The sequence below is a fragment of the Seriola lalandi genome, unplaced genomic scaffold, assembly GCF_002814215.2.
Source record: "Seriola lalandi dorsalis isolate HSWRI2012SDOR001 ecotype SW California unplaced genomic scaffold, Sedor1 jcf7180002054682, whole genome shotgun sequence".
Classification (NCBI taxonomy): domain Eukaryota; kingdom Metazoa; phylum Chordata; class Actinopteri; order Carangiformes; family Carangidae; genus Seriola; species Seriola lalandi.
Genome location: NW_019525235.1, coordinates 2,434,147 through 2,455,242, shown reverse-complemented (window position 1 = coordinate 2,455,242; position 21,096 = coordinate 2,434,147). Strand labels below are relative to the sequence as shown.

At 39.9% G+C, this 21,096-nt stretch overlaps 2 protein-coding genes across 4 annotated transcripts; one reads left to right on the top strand and one right to left on the bottom strand.

Annotated features, from left to right (window-relative positions):
• Nucleotides 1-237: 237 nt before the first annotated feature.
• On the top strand, nucleotides 238-13,611 carry alpk3a (alpha-kinase 3a). Of its 3 annotated transcripts, none has more exons than XM_023422639.2 (15): nucleotides 238-533; nucleotides 848-1,115; nucleotides 1,453-1,482; nucleotides 1,836-1,957; nucleotides 2,457-2,574; nucleotides 2,703-4,059; nucleotides 6,668-9,095; nucleotides 9,568-9,715; nucleotides 10,278-10,405; nucleotides 10,496-10,531; nucleotides 10,639-10,913; nucleotides 11,024-11,112; nucleotides 11,217-11,434; nucleotides 11,523-11,571; nucleotides 11,674-13,611. In XM_023422639.2, the coding sequence occupies exons 2-15, from the start codon at nucleotides 988-990 to the stop codon at nucleotides 12,011-12,013; spliced, it is 5,466 nt and encodes a 1,821-aa protein (XP_023278407.1). In that variant the 5' UTR covers nucleotides 238-533; nucleotides 848-987; the 3' UTR covers nucleotides 12,014-13,611. The 3 variants fall into 3 exon arrangements, with proteins under 3 accessions (XP_023278407.1, XP_023278410.1, XP_023278408.1); XM_023422640.2 differs by lacking the exon at nucleotides 238-533 and adding an exon at nucleotides 652-738; XM_023422642.2 differs by lacking the exon at nucleotides 1,453-1,482 and having other exon boundaries at nucleotides 239-533.
• Nucleotides 13,612-13,684: 73 nt separating this feature from the next.
• Nucleotides 13,685-20,480, bottom strand: slc28a1 (solute carrier family 28 member 1). Its single transcript, XM_023422467.2, has 18 exons — nucleotides 20,322-20,480; nucleotides 20,000-20,079; nucleotides 19,839-19,915; nucleotides 19,340-19,431; nucleotides 18,993-19,182; nucleotides 18,734-18,875; nucleotides 18,356-18,469; nucleotides 17,606-17,680; nucleotides 17,401-17,481; nucleotides 17,198-17,278; nucleotides 16,881-17,006; nucleotides 15,417-15,547; nucleotides 15,147-15,315; nucleotides 14,784-14,981; nucleotides 14,580-14,661; nucleotides 14,388-14,486; nucleotides 14,168-14,273; nucleotides 13,685-14,063 (listed from the first exon to the last, which is right to left on the bottom strand). Exons 1-18 carry the CDS (start codon nucleotides 20,323-20,325, stop codon nucleotides 13,943-13,945), a joined length of 1,968 nt encoding a protein of 655 aa, XP_023278235.1. The 5' UTR covers nucleotides 20,326-20,480; the 3' UTR covers nucleotides 13,685-13,942.
• Between the last annotated feature and the right edge of the window lie 616 nt (nucleotides 20,481-21,096).

Genomic DNA, 21,096 nt, shown 5'->3' with positions numbered 1-21,096 from the left:
GTTTTTTTTCTAATTAATGTAAATGTGAGCAGCAAAACATAGGGCCCCCAATGTTTTGACCATGTGTTGCAATAGGAAGTGGCGGGAGATGTGTTTTAGCAACCCTTGAGCAAAGCATAGGACACAAACCACTGGCCGTCATCAGCCACGTCATGAATCATATTCTACAGGCATGTTTTGCAAGTCAACATCCACCCCACTTCAGTGTCTCACTAAGATGGGACGGTCTTTATCCAACTTATTAAGATGGATCAAAACAAAGCAGTGATATTTTTTCCAGTATGAGCACTGATGATTTTTAGGAATATGTTCTGGTTGAAATTGTTAGCTTTTATGCTTAATTCAGTTTATTTTTTAGACTACTTTGCTAAGTCTAAAGTCTAGTTTGAGAAAATCTGATGTGCTCTTGCACCTATTTGTAGGCCTGCTATAAATAGGCCCCTGCTGGCAACACATGCATGTCTATGATAGGCAGTTACAGAGATATTCTTTACCAGCTCCGGCTCCAAAGCAACACTGACAACATCTCAATGGTAAGTTGGAAAATTTACCAAGTTTTAATCTGACCAAGACACACTTAAATTATTTTCCTAACATATACAAATAAATAGCATGTTTTGGGGTTGTGTTTGACCACTAACAGCCCGTCCACAAGCTGATAGCTGATCTATTTATAACTTGCTCCAACGCAAGTACTTTGCTTGGACAGAAAGGACAAGCAGTGGGTCTGAATTGTGTGTGAGTTTTCTTTGAGCAAATATCCCGGAGATTGTCTAATACTGTCTTCCATCAATTTCCAACAGGTTTTGTTACCACTCTGAACTGCTTCTTTTTGTTTTCTCTCCAGGGGTTTTTACATGGATAACACCATTAAGTTTGAGCCTTGAACTTTGACAAGCTTTGGACGTGAACACGGAGCCGTATTACACTGTGGGTTGACACATTTATCTTGGATCTTAATTACTTTGTGAATTGCTTCAGTGGACAATGACTTCCAGAAGGCCAATGACACGCTCTTTTTCTGGCAATGGGAGGACAAGCAGCTTCAGTGAAGAGGAGGGCAGCTCTTCCAATGGCCGCAATACTTACCTCTCGAATGTTAGGCCTGAAAACAGGTAGACAGCCTCATATATAATCCATGTGTATGCAGATCATGTAAATCTTTGTTTTCTTGTGAAGCAGATTTGTATAACAGCTTATGGTGGTCAAGAAAAAGCATCTGGGTCAGACAGATCAAGTAAAGAGGGAAAATGATGAAGCGAGTCACACCATTGACTTTTTTTTTTACCATGTTCAGCACATTGTGGGTCAATCTACAAACCGTGAGAATAATAAGAAGCTCCTTTTGACAAAGAGGAGGGCAGTTATGAAATCATTTTATTTAGGTGGCTTCCATATACACAGATCTTATTTAATCATTGACGTCCCTTCATTTGCCTCTTCTCTGAATAGCTCAAGGTATTCTCACTACAGGCCAACGAGGTAATCCATGCTTTTAAAACATTCCTCCCAACTAACATCTTAACCACAAACACTGGTTAATCCCAAGAATGAAACCTACACACGTTTTAACAGTAATGTAAGTGTCCGGTTTGTCCAGTGTTGCGTTCAGTTTTAGTGATGAACAGTTTCAGTTTCAGTGTTGGATTGACAGCTTTGTTTTGCTTGATGTCTCACAAGTCTCTGTGTCAACGCTTTCATACTTTATTCACTACCAGAAAATTTCCATTAACATCTTTTCCTGAGTAAAAGGAATTTACTGCACAGAGGTGACTGAGATGTCACTGAAGTGTGAAACAAGACATTTACATTAATACATTGGTGTTTCCTTCCAGGAGCACATTGTGCAGTGTCATGGCTCAGCTCACTGAGGACATACAGCCGTCCTTTGAGACCACCTTGAAATCAAAGGCAGTCTCAGAAAACTGTAACGTGAAGTTCACCTGTGTGGTGTCAGGTAGGCCAATAGTGTATTTGGCATGCCTCTGTTTGTTGTTTTTCGGATTAAGTTAATAGTTTTGAACTGTTAGCGGCGTGAAGAGACAGGATGTGACTAATCTGTAAACAAATGAACATAACATTAGAACTCATTCGCACATTTATTCTTCCTCAATGGCTCCTTAAAGAGAACAGACAAAAAAATACTCAAGCTGGTTTTTCAAGCTGTTGTCTGCGGGCAGATTGAATGGGTGGGCCCATTCAACAGCAGCAGCTGTTCCTATCTGACGCATCACAAACGTGATGCAACAGCCTAAGACGCAATCATGCCAAAGCCTCTATACTGTGTTTTGTTTACTGTATAATTTTTTCGAATTACTTATTCATATAAGAGGATATTTAGCACAAACTGTCTCATGTTTGTAAGAAGTATATATAAATAGAACTTTGTGGCATGAGGAATGTGATGTTTATTACCCAGAGGCAATGAATTCCTTATAGTCTCTTTGTGTCTGTAGGTTACCCAGCTCCAGAACTGAAATGGTATAAAGATGATATGGAAATGGATCGGTACTGTGGACTCCCAAAATATGAAATTGGCCGGAATGGAAAAACCCACACCCTCCATATATACAAGTATGTAAGACAACCTTGCAAGATTAATCTATCTATTACCCTGTTTAAACTAGTAGTAATGCAGCAGTTTGTTTTAGGCTGCTTATTTTATCACTGAGTACCTATAATGTCAAATTTTCTGTTTTCAGCTGCACATTGGACGATGCAGCCATCTATCAGGCCTCAGCTAGTAATAGTAAAGGCATTGTCTCCTGCTCGGGAGTTTTGGAGGTTGGCACCATGAATGAGTACAAGATCCACCAGCGGTTTTTTGCCAAGCTGAAGCAGAAAGCAGAGAAAAAGAAGAAAGACTTGGAGGAGCAGACTAAGAAGGAAGATAAAACAAACATTCAGAGAGAGAAACCACAGAAAAGCCCAGAACGTCCTCCAAGGAAGCGGCCTATCCTACCACCAAAGGAGAAGCCAGTGTTCAAGGAGCTCGAGGTTGGGGAACAAGTGGGAGCTGCTGCAGAACCTAATGGAGTTAGCTCGGAAGTCATGGAAACAGAAACTATCTCATCCACAAACAGCAGCCCGGAGAAAGAGGTACCTCCATCTGGGGAAACCTTGGCTAAAAAGAAAATAAAGATCTCAAATGGTGTAGATGTTGGGGTCTCCAACAGCAATAGCAGCAGCAGCAGCAGTGGCAGAAGCCATATGATGGGAAATGGAGGTGAAAACTGTTACGATGGAGGAATCAGTTTGGCACAGTTTCTAGCAGAGACTCTCCAGTCTCAGTCAGCTGAGGAGAAACAGAACTCATCTCGAGTGGAGAAACCTAAAGAGATGAATGTACCTGTTGTAAATGACAGTAAAGAGACAGAGGGGATGCAGAAAGAGAGGGAAGAACAAGAAAAAGCAACAGAGGAAGAGTATGAGAGAGAGAAAAGGAGTGACGAGGACTTGGTCATAGAAAAAGAACGGCTCTCTGAGATGTGGCATACATCAGACCACAGTAAACATGACTCAGAGGTCAAACATCACAGCAGGGCTCATAAGGATCACGACCACCACAACATCCAGGCTTCCTTCTCCTCTATGCTCCACACCGTCAAAGACTTCTTCTTTGGTAAGAGTAAGAAGGGCTTTCATGATCACATTGAGGACAGGGAGAGAGAGTTTGACCACGACTCAATTCAGCCTCCTCAACCGGAAACGCCGCCGTCATTTCGGCTCCAACAGGAGTGTAATCCAGATGTGTACAAGCCTCTAACAGAAGATGTTGTGCCTATGGAAACAGATAAACCAAATGAGTCTTCAGGAAGTGTGTATATGCAACAGCCGTCAGTGTCATTGGAGACACATGAACATAAGCATGAAGACAGTGTTCTACACACAGACCTGACACCAGCTGATAAATTGCCACCAAAGAGCACAGAGGAGTCCACAAGGCAGAGTGTCAAGGAGGCGGATGATGCTGCGGAGGCCATGGAGGTGTCTGTGGGGACAGGGAGCAGCAGTCCAGGCGAAGAAATACCATTGTCCGGGCTTCAAGTTCTCACTGAGGTATGTACAGTGGTGTTGCAGGTCAGCTGGCTGCCACTTGATAGTTATATATAGACTGCATTTGTGTGACAAGATGAGCTACTTAACCACCAAGGCTTGAGCTTGTCATCTATGATATAGATTAGGCTTTGAGATGCTTCTGATTGTTAATGTGGTATATAAAAAGCAGGCGATGATTCGTCGTAAGATGTTATATACATGGGACAGTCAGACAATACAACCACTTTAAAACATACAGTATAATATCAGTGATCAGCCACTGTTGGAGTGAGTCACTCTTGCCGTGTGAGGCTGAGGTTTTATTGCACCAGTGAAAAAAAAAAAAAAAAAAGAAAAAAATCACTCCTGCCCAACAAGCCAAAAAAATAGTGTGGGAAACGTAGGGAAGCATAACAACAGGGCAACTTGCACTACATGTATGTGGGGGTGGGGGTTGTTGTGTGTCTACACTGCAAACTGTAAGATAGGATGGGGAGTATCTCAGATGTTTGGCTGCGTTGAGTGAGACACTAGTGCGTCAGAGATCATGATGAAACCTGAATGTCAGAAGTGGTTCTCATGTTACAAACAGGGCTCTGCATGACAGAGGGCTGTGTGGTCTGGATGAACAGTAGTAGAGTGAGTGCTGCGGCAGGTCTCAGCATGAAAGGAGGGCCTCGTCACATTGGACACATTCCTTACTGAACCCCAACCACCCCCACCCGGCCCATACCTTAAAATAAACCTCTTCCTCATCTAGAGAAGTGGGAGTAAGGCAGCACTTCTGTGTCCAGCTCGTCGAATTGTTTCATGTCGGTCGTGTGTGGAGGATTAGGGTTATCGTGATATGATAAATGCACTGTACAGTAAATGCCCATACAGTAAGAATGCATATAGTTATTCTTGGTGAATTTTTGCTGTATTTGTGGTTGCACTGATTTAGTCCAATTTGATCATGTGACTCTTGGCTTTTTAAGAGATACAACATTTACACAGAAAACCCTAAAATCTTAGACTTTACCTGAAACTCATTTGACTCCTTTGTTTCCGGAGTGACACTCGTTAAATATTATATATTATATATCTGATCATCAATCACTTATTAAAATCCAAATGTATCGTGACTCTATGAATTGCTTTGTTCAGTGAACTGTAGCTACATTTAGCATTAACATCCAGTTACATGGTGCAATATGACATGTGGAAAAGGGAAGTGAAGTCACAGTGTTTAAGCTTGATCCACCTGCAGGGCAACTGTGTGTCCTTAAAGTGGAACTACAATTGTACCTTTGTTATACTGGTGGTAAAACGTGAGACTTTACGGATGACTAAATAGAAGTCAAACCATTTATATGAACAATGTTTTCTCACGCTTGTGACTTCTATTTACACACAGGCGTGTAGTGATGACCAGAGCTTCATTTTTAGACTGAATGTGACACCAGTTCCCTTCCATTGAAAGCAGCAACTTCTTTTTTTCTTAGTAGTCACTGCTAGCCAAACATCTTGTCACGAGGCGGCACGTGGCTTCATTGCGCATCTGCATAAATGTTAATGGTGTAAACCACAAAGGCAGGGGCAGTAAGGGAAAAAACCATACACTTGCGTTTATAGTTCAAAGCTTTACCTACAAATCGTCCCTTCAGCACTATGCATACTGAAATTTCAATTCATAATTTTGCAATTTCACATCAAAGTCAGGTAACGTTCTCCTTCGTCAATCACAGTTTAGTGTTGTCAGTTGCTTGATGATTAATGCAAAATGCTCACAACAGATTTGTGTGAAACATAGATGTTATGACTGGACTTCTTACTGTGAGACTGCCCAGCAAGTTCAGTGTGTAAACAGCATACCCGTGTCAAATGTGGGAATTCCCCTGTCCATGTTTCAACACAAGACACAGAGTACACAAGCAAAATCCAAATTAAACACTGTGGTAGTTTGTTTTTGACATAAATGTTAAGTGAAGTAGTTCAGTAGTTCAGTTACGACTTAATTTGGAAAAACAAAACTAAAAAAGATAAACCCTGTTTATTTAACAGACATACATGTTATTGGACCCTTGCATGTGTAAACACTTGGTTTCAGCCACGTGACATGAGGTAAAGAAGTTCCTGAAATAAGCTGACAGGTCATAAAACACAAGAATATACTGACTTGCTGACTAGCTGTTCCACATATTTTCTAAATATTTACTCTTAACCTATTAACTAATAATTGATTAATGCTGTTTACAGACTGACTTTAGCGCTCTTCCTGTCTATTGGGGATATAACATTGCATTGTTATATTAAGTGTGTCAGAATCTGTCTATGTCACTGTTTGTGACAGCTAATCATTGATTTATGGTGTAGCAGTATCACACTCTCAAAGGTCGCTGCAGTACGTTTGCCATAACAAGCTTCTTAAAATACTTTTTAACACCTGAATGTGACACTGATTTTTTTTTCCATTAAGTTGTACAGTCTCTTTGCCAACAACACATCAAACTGGCAACAATATTTTGCATGCATAAGAAGTAAAACTAACAATTGTGTTTCATGGGGTTCATTGTGAAAGATAAACAATGCTATAGCTGCAACTGCAGATTTTGAAGTACCAATGTTTTTTTTGTTTACTTTCCTTCAGACGGAAGACAAAGATTCTCAAGTAGTCTCAGTTATCAGCAAGGTTCCTGTAAACCAGCAAGAGCCAGATTGCCTGGTAGTTTCACCACGGCCTGATCACCAGGCTGCAAGAGATGCCTCCTTACCCAGGGAAGATATATCTGTCTTACCACTGACCAAAACCCCTTCTGAAGAAGGAGAAGAGCAGCTGAGTATTGATAAGATGGGCCAAGAAGGTAAACCTGACACAGTGGAAGGGCTTTCTTTTAATAAGTTGTGTGAGGAGGAGAAAGCTGAAGTGAAATCAAGCAAACAGCCGTGCTCAGATATAAACAGATCTGAGAACACTGAATTAACAACACCTTCACTGGAAGAGAGAATAGAGCCATGTGAGTCTAAAACACCAGATCAGGTGCTTTCTCCTCTGCCTGCTGTGGTAGCAGACACTGCAGAGAAAGATTATGTAAAAGAAGAGGCCAAATGTACTTCGCTGGTTCAGGAAATGAATGTAGGATTTCCGCCTAGTGCAGCCCCAGATAGTTTAGAGAACGTTGACCTAAAAATACAGCCTGAATGCCCTCCTTCTACCGCAGAGGAAAGTGCAGATGTCCACACTCTCAATGCAATACCGAGTTCAAGCTCAGGTTTTACAAGCGGTGAAGAGAAAAGTGACTTGAAAGATTTAGTGAATTCTGTTTTGGAGGAAGGCGTAGAAGTTAAATTGTGTAACGATCTAAACACACAAGAGCAGGCAACTTTAGAAGGTGAGAACACAGAAACAAGCAATGAGTGTTTACAGTTTGACGTGGAGACAGAGAAGAGAGTAGAGGAGTCGGATGAATCAAAGATAGTTTCAGTAACACAAAACGAGGGAAGCAGTGCCAATGTTTTGGAGGAACATAATGAAATTGCACAGCCTGACGGTGGTGAGACACAGCTGGGTTGGCCCTCAGAGAATATTCCACAAATCCAAATATCTGCTATTGAAGACACACCAGGTATTAAACCAACTGTGCCGGATGTAAACCAAAATGAACATTTTGTAATCCCAAAAATTGAAATAATGGAGCCTGAGCTCAAAGAGTGCACTCAGCCACTAACTGTTGTTGCACTCAAAGAACCAGAATCAGAGCCTGCTCTTTTACAAAAACATGATGCAACTCATGTGTCAGAGATAATTGTCCAAGACCAGAGCATGACTGATTCTCCACACTCATTGCCCACAGAGAAAGGTATGCAAAATGATTATAACCTTTCCCTGGCACAGAAAGTAAAGGAAGTTGCACAATTAGATGACGAGACAGAAATGCTTGAGCAGGAGCAGCCACGCGTGAAGAGCAGTGAACAGCTCCCTCAGATGGACTATGCATCAATTCCTCTTATAAATGTTTCATGTACTGATGACAAGGAGAATGATGCATTTGTAAATGCCCATGTTTCACATACACTGCAGCCTTTTGAAACTCCAACGGTGCCTTTGTTTGTGGTGCCACCAATCTCTGTAACTTGTCATGAAAGTGATCCTGGAGTAAGACTGCCCACACACAGTGAGTGGACGGAGACAGAAACTTCAGCTACCACTCAAAGGGGAACAAAGCATAATGTTGATATTACTATGACAGCGAAACCTGAAAAAGCAGAGAGTAGAAAACAGAACCTTGAAGAAGTGTCAGACAAGAGTGTAAAAGAGAACACTCCCTCTTTGGTATCGGAAGCTCCACTGCCAAAGGTTGGTGACAATGTGGTGTCAATCAATAAAACAGCGGAAGACAACATTGTTCCTGAAAAGAAAAATAAGACAAAACCTCTTAAAGAGGCCAAGATAGAGAATTCTGTGTCTGTTGAGGACCCCCAGAAAAACAGATGCACTGTTGAGCGACTCAGCTGTAAACCCCCGGCACATCCATCACTGAGTCCAGCCAGTCTTCGCAAATTCATGCCCAAGGCTGCTCCAGACTCAGACAGTGAGGCTGTGACGGCTGTCCCTGTGATCACTGTGGGTGATCGTCAGAGTGACAAGGCAGATGAAGATCTCAGCGGAGGCTCAACACCAACATCATCCCTCTCCTGTGAAAGCAGTCCCCGGCTGAAACGCAGAGACAGCCTGTCGCTCATACGCTCCGCCACACCTGAGGAGCTGGCCTCCGGAGCTCGCCGTAAAATCTTCATCCCAAAAGCTAAAGACGATGGAGAGGGAGCAGTGCTTGGTGTGCTTGACACTCAAGGCAAGAAGGAGACTCCCTACATGTCCCCAGGCCAGGCTCGCAGAACAGCATTACTACAAGCTTCCACGGGACAAAACACCCCACCAATGGAGAGGCGCTCTCCACTACTGAGCCGCAGAAAGGCCACCTTGGAGGTGCCAAAAGTGGTGGAGGAGACACCAAAAGAAGAGCCAGTCACCAAGAGAGAGGAGAAACCAGCTGAAAAGAAGCTAGATCCTTTGAAAGGTAAAAGTCCCAAAAGACTGATTTTTTTTTTTATCTTGTTAAGATATGTTGTGTGAACAAGAGGGAAGTGAAAGTTCTGGATGTTTTCCAATAAGATCTGTATCAACTTGTTTGAACCATGTAGTACGCTGTTATGTAAAGACTTACTTAACTAATTAATATAAAACAAAAAATATAAATGCAACATGGATAAACGCTCTTTTAAGTGATTAGCTGTTAAATGACAGTCTACAACGTAACATATTTGACTTGTTCAACTTTTTTTTCGCCTAGTTTTCACAAAATATATCACAATACAAATGGTCCTATGAGATTCCGTCCGTATTTTTTGAAGTTTGTCAACATGATCATCTGATCAGTACACTGGCTCTTGAGGAAGTGGAAACATTAGAAAGTCTCTACTCTCGAGTGCAGTATATCATTACCTCGGGCCCCTTGTTGGGTACTCCCTCTCTCTCTCATGCGCCACCAGCTCCACAGGTCATCCGTAAGATCAGGGGAGAGCCGTTCCCAGATGCCTCGGGACACCTGAAGCTGTGGTGCCAGTTCTTCAATGTGCTCAGTGACTCCACCATTAAATGGTACAGAGACGAGGAGGAAATACTAGAGGTGAAGAGAAGGTAAATCCTCTTCTTGTGCCACACTAACCACCTGTAAAACTAATCAACGGCAATATCACAGCATTGTTATAGTTATTATTATCTTAATAATATCACCTTTTTCCACAGCTGTTATTCTGAGGATTTCCAGCCAACATGACTGGTAAAACTGGGCAGGTTCTAAAAGTGAAACAATAATGCCACAATGATGAAAAGGATTTTTTTTTGGGGGTCTCAGAGTGCATCCCATGGCCATCTGTCATTCTCATATTCTCACTGCAGAGACATCCAGCACATGTGACTGTGAACCCCACAGCTGTGACACAGAGAGGTGAATCTCTGGCTAGACACCGAAACTGTAACCTGACACGATATTTTTCCCATCTCCAGGGGGCATTAAAAGTCTATATATGTGCTATTGGTTGCTGTGTCAGCAAGCTGCGACCACACATCATAATCATTTGTCTCACAGTGACACCGTGTGGACTGTTGTTGAGTCTTTGAAGTTAGGTGTTTACAAATGTTACTGAAGCCAGTTAACTCAACTTGACGTGTTCGTGTTTTTCCCCTTTTTGTCCTCAAGCGGAGGTGATGAAAGCCAAGTGGCCTTGGCTATTGTGCTGGCATCCAGCCAAGACTGTGGGGTATATGGCTGTACGATCAAGAATGAATACGGGAGCGATACCACTGACTTCCTGCTCAGTGTAGACAGTAAGACACAGAATTCTTGGAGAAATCAAGTTTGGATGCTAAATCGAACAATAACAGTCATGCTTTCTTTGTGTTTTTTCTGTCTTACAGTTCTGTCTGAGATACTACTAAGAGATGATTTGGAAGGTAAATTTCTCTGTTAGCAAAGTACTGTAGGTATATATTACATATATATTATAAACATTTTTATAAATCCTTGCTCATTGTAAATATATATTTCTGTTTTTCTTCAGTCGGAGAGGAGATCGAGATGACCCCAATGCTGTTCAACAAAGGCCTGGCTGACTGTGGAAACTGGGGTGAAAAGTTCTTTGGCCGCATCATGACTGAGACAGTGAACATCGGGGAGGGCTGCGCTCACAAAGCCAGCAAAGTGAAGGTTATTTATGGCTTGGATCCTGTCTTTGATTCTGGAAGCAACTGCATCATCAAAGTTCAAAACCCCATCGCCTACGGGACCAAACAAGAGAGCAACCTTACAGAAAGGAATCTAGAGATTTCTAAGCAAGTGAGTAATGGATTTATTTCCTGATCTCTATCTCTATTGCTGCCAATAAATTCCCACTGATGATAATTGCAGTACGTGCACCTGATTTAATAAATTTTTTCTGTTGCCAGGAATGCAAAGTCCAAAACATGATTCGAGAATACTGTAAAATCTTTGCAGCTGAAGCAAGAGTTATTGAGAACTTTGGCCATTCTCTAGAGTAAGTACCACACTAATTATACAATAACTTTGATCATTTATGCCTATTAAAATGTATAATACCACTTGTGATCAACCCACTGTGTTTTTTTGTGTTCCCCCCAGAGTGATTCCTCAGTATCTGATGTACCGGCCTGCGAACTCTGTGCCATATGCTACAGTGGAGGCTGATCTCGCAGGTGTCTTCCTCAAGTATTGTATGATGGATCCTAAAGGCAGGCTGATTACACGAACCATTTCTGAGGTGGAGCAGAAATGCAGCGCTTTCCAGCACTGGATCCATCAGTGGACGCATGGCAATTTACTCGTCACCCGGCTGGAGGGTAAGCCACACAGACAAGATGATTAAAGAGAAATCATCTATGAGTGGGAATAAAAATATGAATAATCCTCTTTGATTTGTATTTGCAGGTGTTGAAGCGAAGCTTACTAATGTTAGAGCTGTGACCAAGTCAAAAGGGTCTGTATTTGATATTCAAATTATTGATATATTCATTACATGCAAATGTTATTGGTCTGTGCAATGGGAATAGCTAGAATAAAGCTGTCCTCTGTATTACAGATACCAAGGATTAACTGAGTATGGCTCTCCTGAAGTATTCGAACAGTTCCTGACACAGCATCAGTGCAACTACTACTGTGGACTTCTTGGCCTGCGCCCCCTGAAGTCTATGGATAGTCTGCTGCAGCCTACCAAGATAAAGGGCTCCAGGAGCCCCCTTCTCAACCGCAAGTTGGGCTCTAACAGCCCACAGCTGCAGCGGAAAGGACAGAGCCCTCAATTGTCTAGAAAGGCAAATTCTAGCCCAAGGGTGACAAGAAAAGTTCAGGAGCCAGAGAACAATAAATCAGACACCAAACCCAAGCCTGCAGAAACTGTCAATGCTCTTGAAATGCCGTAGGAAGAAGGCCTTCCTGTTTTAGTGCTTTTAATGATTAATTATTACCTGTTTCTTTCCAGTTACCAAAGCCAGCAAGGACATGAGGAATAAGAGTAATGAGAAAAAGACTAGTTTTTTGACCTGACTTGTCAAAAAGAAAAAATAATACTGTGAATTTCTCAGTCGCCATCACACCTATCTTACATCCATTTCCCGGTTAGTCAGTTAATATAGTTAACTAGGTTTATGGTGTGTTTATGTTTGGAGTTGGCTCAAGGTTTTTGACCTTATACAGCAAATTCAGTGTTTTTTACTGTTAGAGAATGTAAAACAACACTGGGCCACATTAGAGTTGACACTATTAACTTCACCTCAGAGTCTTACCAGCTCTATGAATGGATGTCAACATTTTAAGGACTGTTGAGTATGAAATGCGACCACAGCCACAGAGGTGATTGAGGTAATGTATCCTTATTAAACACACATGTTCATCTATGATGTACAGTATGTGTGTAGGGTATAAGTTTATTTTGGAGATGTTATTTGTGGTTAACATTAGAAATGCATATGCAACATTACTTTACACAGCAAAGTCGAGCTGATGCTGTGGAATGACAGCACCAAGATGTTTGTGTGCACTTTGTTTTTGGCATTACTTTTTAGTATTTATTGAGTACTTGTATCTTTTTATTATAGAGGTCGTCTGTGTCTTTAATCAATCCTCTGTCAGTATTTCAGAAAATATGCCGGTGAATGCCTCTGTCAAAGCTGTAGGCAATAAGGGTCTTACCAGTGAACTCTTTAACTATGGCATGCTTATGCTCATTGACATGCGAACACATGAGCCAGCACAGAGGTCTGCTGAATGAGGTCCACACAGTTATTTGGACCTGTACTATGGACTGTGGGATAAAAGCACACTGAACAAAATAAACAAAAGAGCAGAGGACTTAGGACTTTTAGATGCCTATTGATCACTTAGTAAGGCTCCCTGTGTGAAATCTGTGAAGTTTTACAGCAACTGAAAATCACTGAACAATACAGCTGTAAGTTTTGCTAGGGTACAGTTGGTCAACAGAAACCAGACCACAAACACTTTCATGGACTTTGGGATTAGAATAAGAATAAAAACTATTCCGTTATCATGTGGGTTTTTCCACAGGTATTCATGGTTCAATTCCAACAGAAACCAGTTCCCTTTTACAAAAAGAGACATCACCTCTTCCCTTTGACAAGAAATCTTCAGGAATTTCTACATAAGTGAAAGTCCTCAAAGAAGTCTGAATAGCCACTGTTAAACTGCTGCTGTTACTTAATTGCATGAAGCCTTATTAATGAAAGAAAACATAATTTCTAGGAGAAATATTTGAAATGGAGTTGAAATATTTGAAATAGCAAAATAAGTGTGGTGTCATGCAAACAAAGCGTTGCATAGTGTTTATGTGTACATAAAGTCAAAGGACTAAATATCTGAACTAGTGTGAAGAAAAATAGTAAATGTGTGAGGGAGCGTGTGAATGAGTGAGTGAATGAATAAATGTGTGTTTACAATGAATGCTGTCTTTGGTATGTTACACCATGTCAGCTCAAGTTTTTTTTAAATAAATGTTTAAAACATTTGTGTCCAAGCATGATTCGCTTTTCTTTTTTTTTTTAATACTTGCCTGCATGTATAATTATCAATAACAAAAATAACTGAGTCACTCAACTTTATTTGAAATATTTACATTGTTTAAACCATTGATGCCTGAATATTTCCTGAGGTACATTGCTTAAGGTGTGTCCTTTTAATCTTTGGCTGAATTAATTTACAATATAATACATGAAAGATACATTCAGCTTGAAACAATATGCATATAGGCTTTACATTTTTACATTAATTGTGACACAAATATATAAACATGGAGAGACTACAGTACAAAAACAGACACTGATGTGCATATTTCTCCTCTAATTACAAAGTGCCGCTTCAGAAAGACCGCAACACTGGCAACATTTAGAGAAAAACATAGTGGCATTTGCTACGCTGCTCCAAGAGCCTTCAAATGAGATGGTCCCATTGTTTACAGTGCTGCAAAAGAATTAATTTAAACACATTAAAAAACTAATTTATTCCTGTGTGTCACAAATTTTTTGCAGTTAATCAATGTTTTTACTGAAAATGTAAATGCGTACCTTTGAAAGAGGTCCTGACAGCAAGTTTGAACGTTTATATCTGTGGCATTGAAAGCAGACTCTTTGAACAGCCCCACACAGTCCAATTGAGGCTCAAAGAGGATTCCTGAGACACAAAGTTAGAGCTACTCGGTTAAACCGCGCTGCAAGATGCTCCTCAGATGCTCCTCAGATGGACTAAAAACAAATGCTTGAGAAATAAAAACTCGAAAGCTCTTACCTGCAATGCAAGCGTTGACAAGAGATACACAAGTCCCAGTGATCATAGCTCTCAACACTATAGACGAGATATCACCTTTTCTTGATGGGCATATAGAGGCTTTGGTAAAAGAAAAAACTATGTGTCAAAAAGCATTACTGACACAGTACCATGTAGCAGGACAAACATGTGACAGGATGTTAAAATACTTACATAGGCCACCGATCACAATACCCAGTGAGCTAAAGTTGGCGAACCCACAAAGAGCATAAGTGGTGATTATTTCTGATCGGACCTGTAACAAGGCAAAACAAAACATTAACATTAACGTTTTCTTTTGTGCAGTGCTCACAAATTTATACTTGTAGCCCAACCACACTGTCAACATCCAAACTCCAAGTAAGGACATTTACTCACAGATATCCATTGTCTTTCACCTCCAATGATTTCATCAAGTCCATTCATTCTGTTGTCCTTCAGTTCAGATAATTTCTCATAAGCAACAAACTCATTGAGGAAGAGCTTTGTGCCAATTAGTTCAGCCACAGTGAAACTCTCATCATATGGTACCCCCATCATGAAGGCCACGGGCATAAACACGTACGAGCAAATTAACTATGAACACAGACAGGCAAAAGTTTACTTGGAAATAAATGTCGGGATTATTAATTACATTTTGAAGTTATCACAAGATAAATTAATTCAATTCTAAAACACTAAAAAGTTATCATCATTATCAAAATGTTACAATCAAGTTATCAGTCTTTTGCTAAATCGTACCTGAAATGTGATTGCGGGATATCCCACCATTCCTCCAAGCCAACTCAAAGCTTGATTTATGAACCCGAGGATGGCCAGAAAGGCTATCAAGTTTGCTGCAATGTTAGCAACAAGACCTATTGAAGCAGATGCTCCATTGCTAGCGGCCTCCAGGATGTTCCGTTCATCTCTAGGGAGTTTAAAAAAAAAAAAAAAAGTCCTTTTACCAAATCACAAAAGCAGAAAAAAGAAAATCATGAAAGGATTTAGAAGAAACGAAGAGGCACACACCCACAAGCCATTTTAATGTTCTTCTCTGACTTGAAGGGACTCTCCTCTGTCTCTGGATAAGACAGCTTGGAGATGGCCAAGGCACAAGGAGCAGCCATCACAGAGGCTGATATCAAGGAAGATGCATCAATCTGCAAAATACAATGACACATCATTTAAATCAGGGCACTGTGATGGAGTTACTGCAACGACTAGCAATTGAAACAGCATTTTACATTTGCATGATGCGAAGATTTAACTGTTGTTGAAATAATAAAACTTTTATCGTGTTTTTTGTTTCAGCTTTAAAACACTATTAAACCATCTTATATTTTTTAAAGTTGGTACTAATCCTCATGATCTAAATGTAATGTCTTTGCAGCTTTCTTCAGAAATAAAATAACTACCACTCGATCAGATAGACTATAACACCAAGCATGTTAGAGACAACTGTTGTCACTCTGATAATTGTGCCCTTTACCATGTGCCCAGCAGTTTCTTAAGGTGGTCTTTGACTGCTTGTCAGCAGAACTACTGCACATTATTACCCTCTCCCTACAGACTGGCTTCTTTCCCTTGACCTTAAAAGCTGTTTTGGTTCAGCCTGTTCTGAAGACAAGCACTCTTTATGATGGTAACATGAATTTCTATTGAGCAAAATACTGATGTAACTTCAGGTACCAGACTTTACTGGTTCCAACTGAAGAAACATGGGTCGGGCTCTCTGGCACAGTTCTGGACAGGTTTAGGTCTCACCTGATAATGTGAAACTACAGTGGGGAGTTCTGTTTAGAAAGAAGAACATTTTCCTTTGGCGCTTCAGTCCTGGGTCTTTTTTGTATGTACATGCTACCAATAATTTAAGCACGGACAAAACAGAGATTTTCTTCATGGGGCAACAGTGAAATACACATTCATGATTTGGTTTACAACTGTCTTGATTACTGTGTTACACTGTTCACAGCCCCTCTGGGTTCAGAGTACTGCACCCACGATCCTCACCAATGTAAAACTGAGTGCACACATCACCCTTGGACTAAAATCTCTCCACAGACTCGGACCATAGAATTAATTTCAAGCTGTTTCTCATCGTTTTCAAATCTGTCCACCTACTCACTCCAGACAACAGCACTGGCCTCACAGTTTATGATCTTAACAAATCCCTGAGCTGTGCTGTCACTGTCACATTGACCAATTTGCAAAAGTGATGCTACATTAGTTTGGTTTATGTGGCCGCAGACTCTGAAGCAGTTTCCTTCTATCATACTATCATAATAAAGGGAGACTGCTCCAAATGCATATCGGGGAGACCTGCTAATATTATACAGATATCATAATGTGCACCTTGCTTATGACTTATACTTAAACTTATATTCTAATCTATTGCATCTCTCTGTATGAAATGTGCAATATTAATATAATTCTATTATTATTGTTATATGTACGTATGTATTATGTGCAGGTATAAAAACAGCTTCATCTCACCCCAAATGAGATGAACGCCCCCATGACACTGCCTGCAATTGTGGCAAATCCACCAGTCATAACAGCATGGATCTCAGATTTGGTCATGTCCCTCAAATAGGGGCGGATCAGCAGCGGAGCTTCAGTCTGATGCACAAAAAACACAATGTAAAGGTAAACAAGCAGAGTAACTGTAGTTTTTTTTTTTTTTTTTTACTCCAGTTATTAATGATCACCCTGACCCAATCACAAAACTAAAACACAGACATTCAAATTCATGAAATTTCAAAGCAAGACATAGATAGTGCAGCAAACACATCAAGCCTTGCCCAGATTACCTGCCCAACAAATATATTGCCTGCTACACTCAAGGTCTCTGTGGGAGAGGTTCCCATCGTTATCTGCATTACCCATGAGATCTGTGTGGACAAAAACACATGGCTCGTGGTCACAGTATATCACTGCAAGCGTAAGCAATATACACCTACACACACAGGAACATGTAAGATATTCTGACATACATGTTTTAGTCTTGCCTTACCTTCAATATGAGCCACTGCATTATTCCCAAAAAGTAAAGGACTGACATCACACTGCTAAAGAACACAACAATGGGCAAAGCCTAAAGATGAAATCATAAAATTAGAGTTAAAGACATTCAATTTAATAATAAATAAATAAAATAATGTGTAATCTTGGTTACATGAAGAATAAATTGTCCTTAATAATTGTGTAAATCCTCTTACTTGAAAGGCAAAAATGTCTGCAATTAGATCCCCAAAAACAAATGAAGACCCTTCTTTGGTGTAGTCGAGGAAAATCTGTAATTAACAGACAAAGAAGAAAGATGGGTTATTATATAATTTCAAATGATTATTTATTCCCTCACACCATTATTTATTATATTTATGATGCAATTACTTAATCATTTACATTTTACAATAGGAACTCAAGCAGCAACTTAGAGACAGTGGGCTGAACCACACATTAAAAAGTGATTAACAAACCACGGCCCTGAGTGCACATTCTGCTGATTCAACCCTTGGCTGAGGCAGGAATAAGGAGGGAATAGTCTAATAAAGCAGCTCTAAAGATAAGCATGTACGATCTACTCAGATAAAGAATATTATGAGCTACTAGATAAGGAACACTGTGTCATACAAGTAAAGACTGTTTTCGGGATATGATGCGACTGGAAAAAAATGCTGGATAACGCATTTCACAGAAATAATTCTCTTGTTATTCATTCAGGTTTTTTGTTTGTTTATATTCTGGTGTGTTTCATATACATCTGAAAAAAAATTATATTTTTGGATGTTATTAATAGTACTATATAAATGAATAGTATTGTTATTTATAATGAACAACTACAAGGTAATGGAGAGTGATAATTTCTAATTAAAAAAATCTAGTAAGATACAACTTTTCTATACACCTTCTTACAAACAGAGAGTTAATCATTTACTTTACAAAATGAAAACATTCAAATGTAATACCTGCACTTGTTTTCCAAGCCATTCAAAAGCAATGAGTCCAGGCTGTGTTCTTATAACAAAAAGGCCAATACAGAACTGCAGCCCGAGACCCCAAAACACAGGCCTCCATGATATCTGAAAAGATTTTTTTTTAAAAAAGAGTCATTTGAGAATCATTGCATTGGGGAGAATCCATAAAGTCTTGTGTTATCAGTAGGAAGCACCTCTGTTAAACCTTAAGATGATAGAGGTACAAGGCCAAGTGATATCCAAAGTCTCAGCAAAACAGACTAGAGATAAGTTGAGCGATAACGGCCAAGGCATGTTTCGAAACAGATGTCACCACAGTAATTAATCATCCTTGAGTGGAGTCACTGGTCGACTCAGTGTAAAACTCACCGCTGTCCTGTGTGCTGAGAAGAGGAAAACAAGCACGATGAACATGCACACCCCCCCGAACGATATAAGCCGCTCAGGTTGCTGGCTCGTGTCCAAGACGAGCCACACCACGAGCAGGACCACAACCGCTAAGATGAAAACCCTGTAAAACACAATGAAAAAAATAAAAACACACACCTTCACTCATTAACAGACTCCATTGTGAGTAGATCTTCATCACACCGAGGACAATGCAACTGAAAACATGACGTCCACTCACCATTTCATCCATTTCAGGTTTGATTTAAAGCATCTGACTGCCGGTCTGAAACACCGACTGATGCTTTCTCCTTTGTACTCTTTCAAAAGATCATATGATTTAGCAACAACAGCCAAACTGGTTAGGACTACAAGAACGATGGCCCTCTCGAAATTCAATACACAGGCTGCAATGAAGAATGCCACATAACCTAAAGAACAAAAAACAGTGCTTGGTCAAAAATAATTGTCAGTATTCACGTGATTACTCCTACCTGGTCATTGCCTTCTAGATAAATATCATAAAACCTCAACAAACTGCTATGTGCTGTAAAAATTTAACCCAAATGATCAGATTTTTAACATTACCTGCTCCAAGTATTCCCAGCACAATGCATTTGAAGATTTTTGAGTGAGACTTGATGTAATCCTCAGTGGCATTAATCGGCTTGGTAACTTGGCTGAAGTCCAGAACAAAAATTAGAAGGTCCAATTCTGAACAACATATACTGTTTCAAATATCCTTCTGTTGAGTGAATAAAAAATGTCTCTCTTATTACTTTATAGATTCATTTTAAAGTAATGGATATTTGCCCCAATATTGTTAATTTTTTTTGCATTAAATACAATCAAATCTCAACACACAGGAAAATAAATCTCACAGAGATTACAGCAGCACAGAAAACAGGTGCACAGATTTTGCGTTGTATGTATAATATTACGTTTACACATGTCTATTTACATACTGTACAAATCATATCAACATTTCAGAGGCATAATGCTGTACACCTGCTGTGTTTCACCCCCAATAAAACAAATACTACTTTTGTTTTACAAAATGTGATTACTTATATTTGAACTGACACACCTTAGGTATGATCCCAATCCCTTTTTAGTCTCTTTAGTCTGCCCTCTGATGCTGTTAGTATCAGTAATGATGTCCTCCTACAAAAATAAAGACATTTTTACTTTTTTTTAAAAAATGATCATGTTGTGCCATTTTCTTTAAAAATGAAAGATGACACATACCTCTAGTTCAAAACCCTGGTTGACCACGCCATTTCCATTGGTGTGGCATACATTTTTCAGCTGGACTCCGTCGATTTCGGCTGAAAAACAGAACAATGTTTTACTTCTGTGCAGGAGCGTTGAGGAAAGCAGCTTCAGTTTGAACAAGCAGAAATGCCAAACAAGTAACAGGCAGTCTCTCTGTGTACTCTGAGATAAAAGAAACTTAAAATAAATCCAGAGTCCTGGAGGCTTATCTTGTGAAGAGTGGTGAACAAAAATACTAGTTCACAACTGCAAAACAAATGGCTTAATTCAAGGAAAAGAAAGGCTAATGGCTTACTCATTGTGAGTCGTCCTAAACCCGGCTGTGAAGTGCCATTCTGTAAAAAACACAGCGGGAAAATATACTCTGCCCTCTATGAAAAATCTTATCATTAATTAACAGAGAGTCACGTTACGTGCTGCTCTGATCTTTCTCACGAGTACATGACAGTGTCATTATGCAACAGATTTTTATTTATGAAGTTGCACTTGCTGGACGTGATGTTGGCCGGGTTCATCATTTGCCAAATGATAAAATGGGAATTTTTCCTCACCAGTAAATCGATTGGAGATGACTCAGAGCCTGAAAAGCTGATACATGATAATACAAGGCATTAAAGAATGTGGTGGTTCGATCATGAATGAGTTTATCTGTTGAGCTTGTGCTCCACATCATGCAAGTCATACAAGGTCTCCTATTTATAAAGAACAAGAATAAATTTGTCACAAGGATGTGAATCAACATGATGAATGTTACTAAATCACAAAACTGAATCACACTTATTCTGTAATTTCAGAAAGTGTAGCTCACATTACTCAAAGCCAGGAATGTGAAATTAACTTGTATTTCTAGAACAAAACCTTGTTTCTTTGAATGACGAATGAATGATGTTCTGAAGAATGAATACATCAAGTACTCACTGTACTATCAGATAGCCTTGGGATCAGTTATGGCCATTTTGTGGTCTATTAAATTATAGCAGTGCAATTACTTTTCAGGGTTAAAATTCATGATTGGAAATAACAGCAGCTATATGTTCCACTTACTGCGTTTCAAATTTGATCTTCTCTCG

What these genes read in the sequence shown, in the direction of transcription:
- alpk3a (XM_023422639.2), top strand. Translation starts at nt 988, where the DNA reads ATGACTTCCAGAAGGCCAATGACACGCTCTTTTTCTGGCAATGGGAGG. An exon ending in GAAGCTAGATCCTTTGAAAG is followed by an intron (nt 9,096 to 9,567) that starts GTAAAAGTCCCA and finishes ATGCGCCACCAG; the next exon opens with CTCCACAGGTCATCCGTAAG. An exon ending in GCTGTGACCAAGTCAAAAGG is followed by an intron (nt 11,572 to 11,673) that starts GTCTGTATTTGA and finishes TCTGTATTACAG; the next exon opens with ATACCAAGGATTAACTGAGT.
- slc28a1 (XM_023422467.2), bottom strand. An exon ending in CAGACATTTTTGCCTTTCAA is followed by an intron (nt 17,482 to 17,605) that starts GTAAGAGGATTT and finishes TTTCATCTTTAG; the next exon opens with GCTTTGCCCATTGTTGTGTT. An exon ending in AACATTAAAATGGCTTGTGG is followed by an intron (nt 15,316 to 15,416) that starts GTGTGTGCCTCT and finishes TAAACTCCCTAG; the next exon opens with AGATGAACGGAACATCCTGG.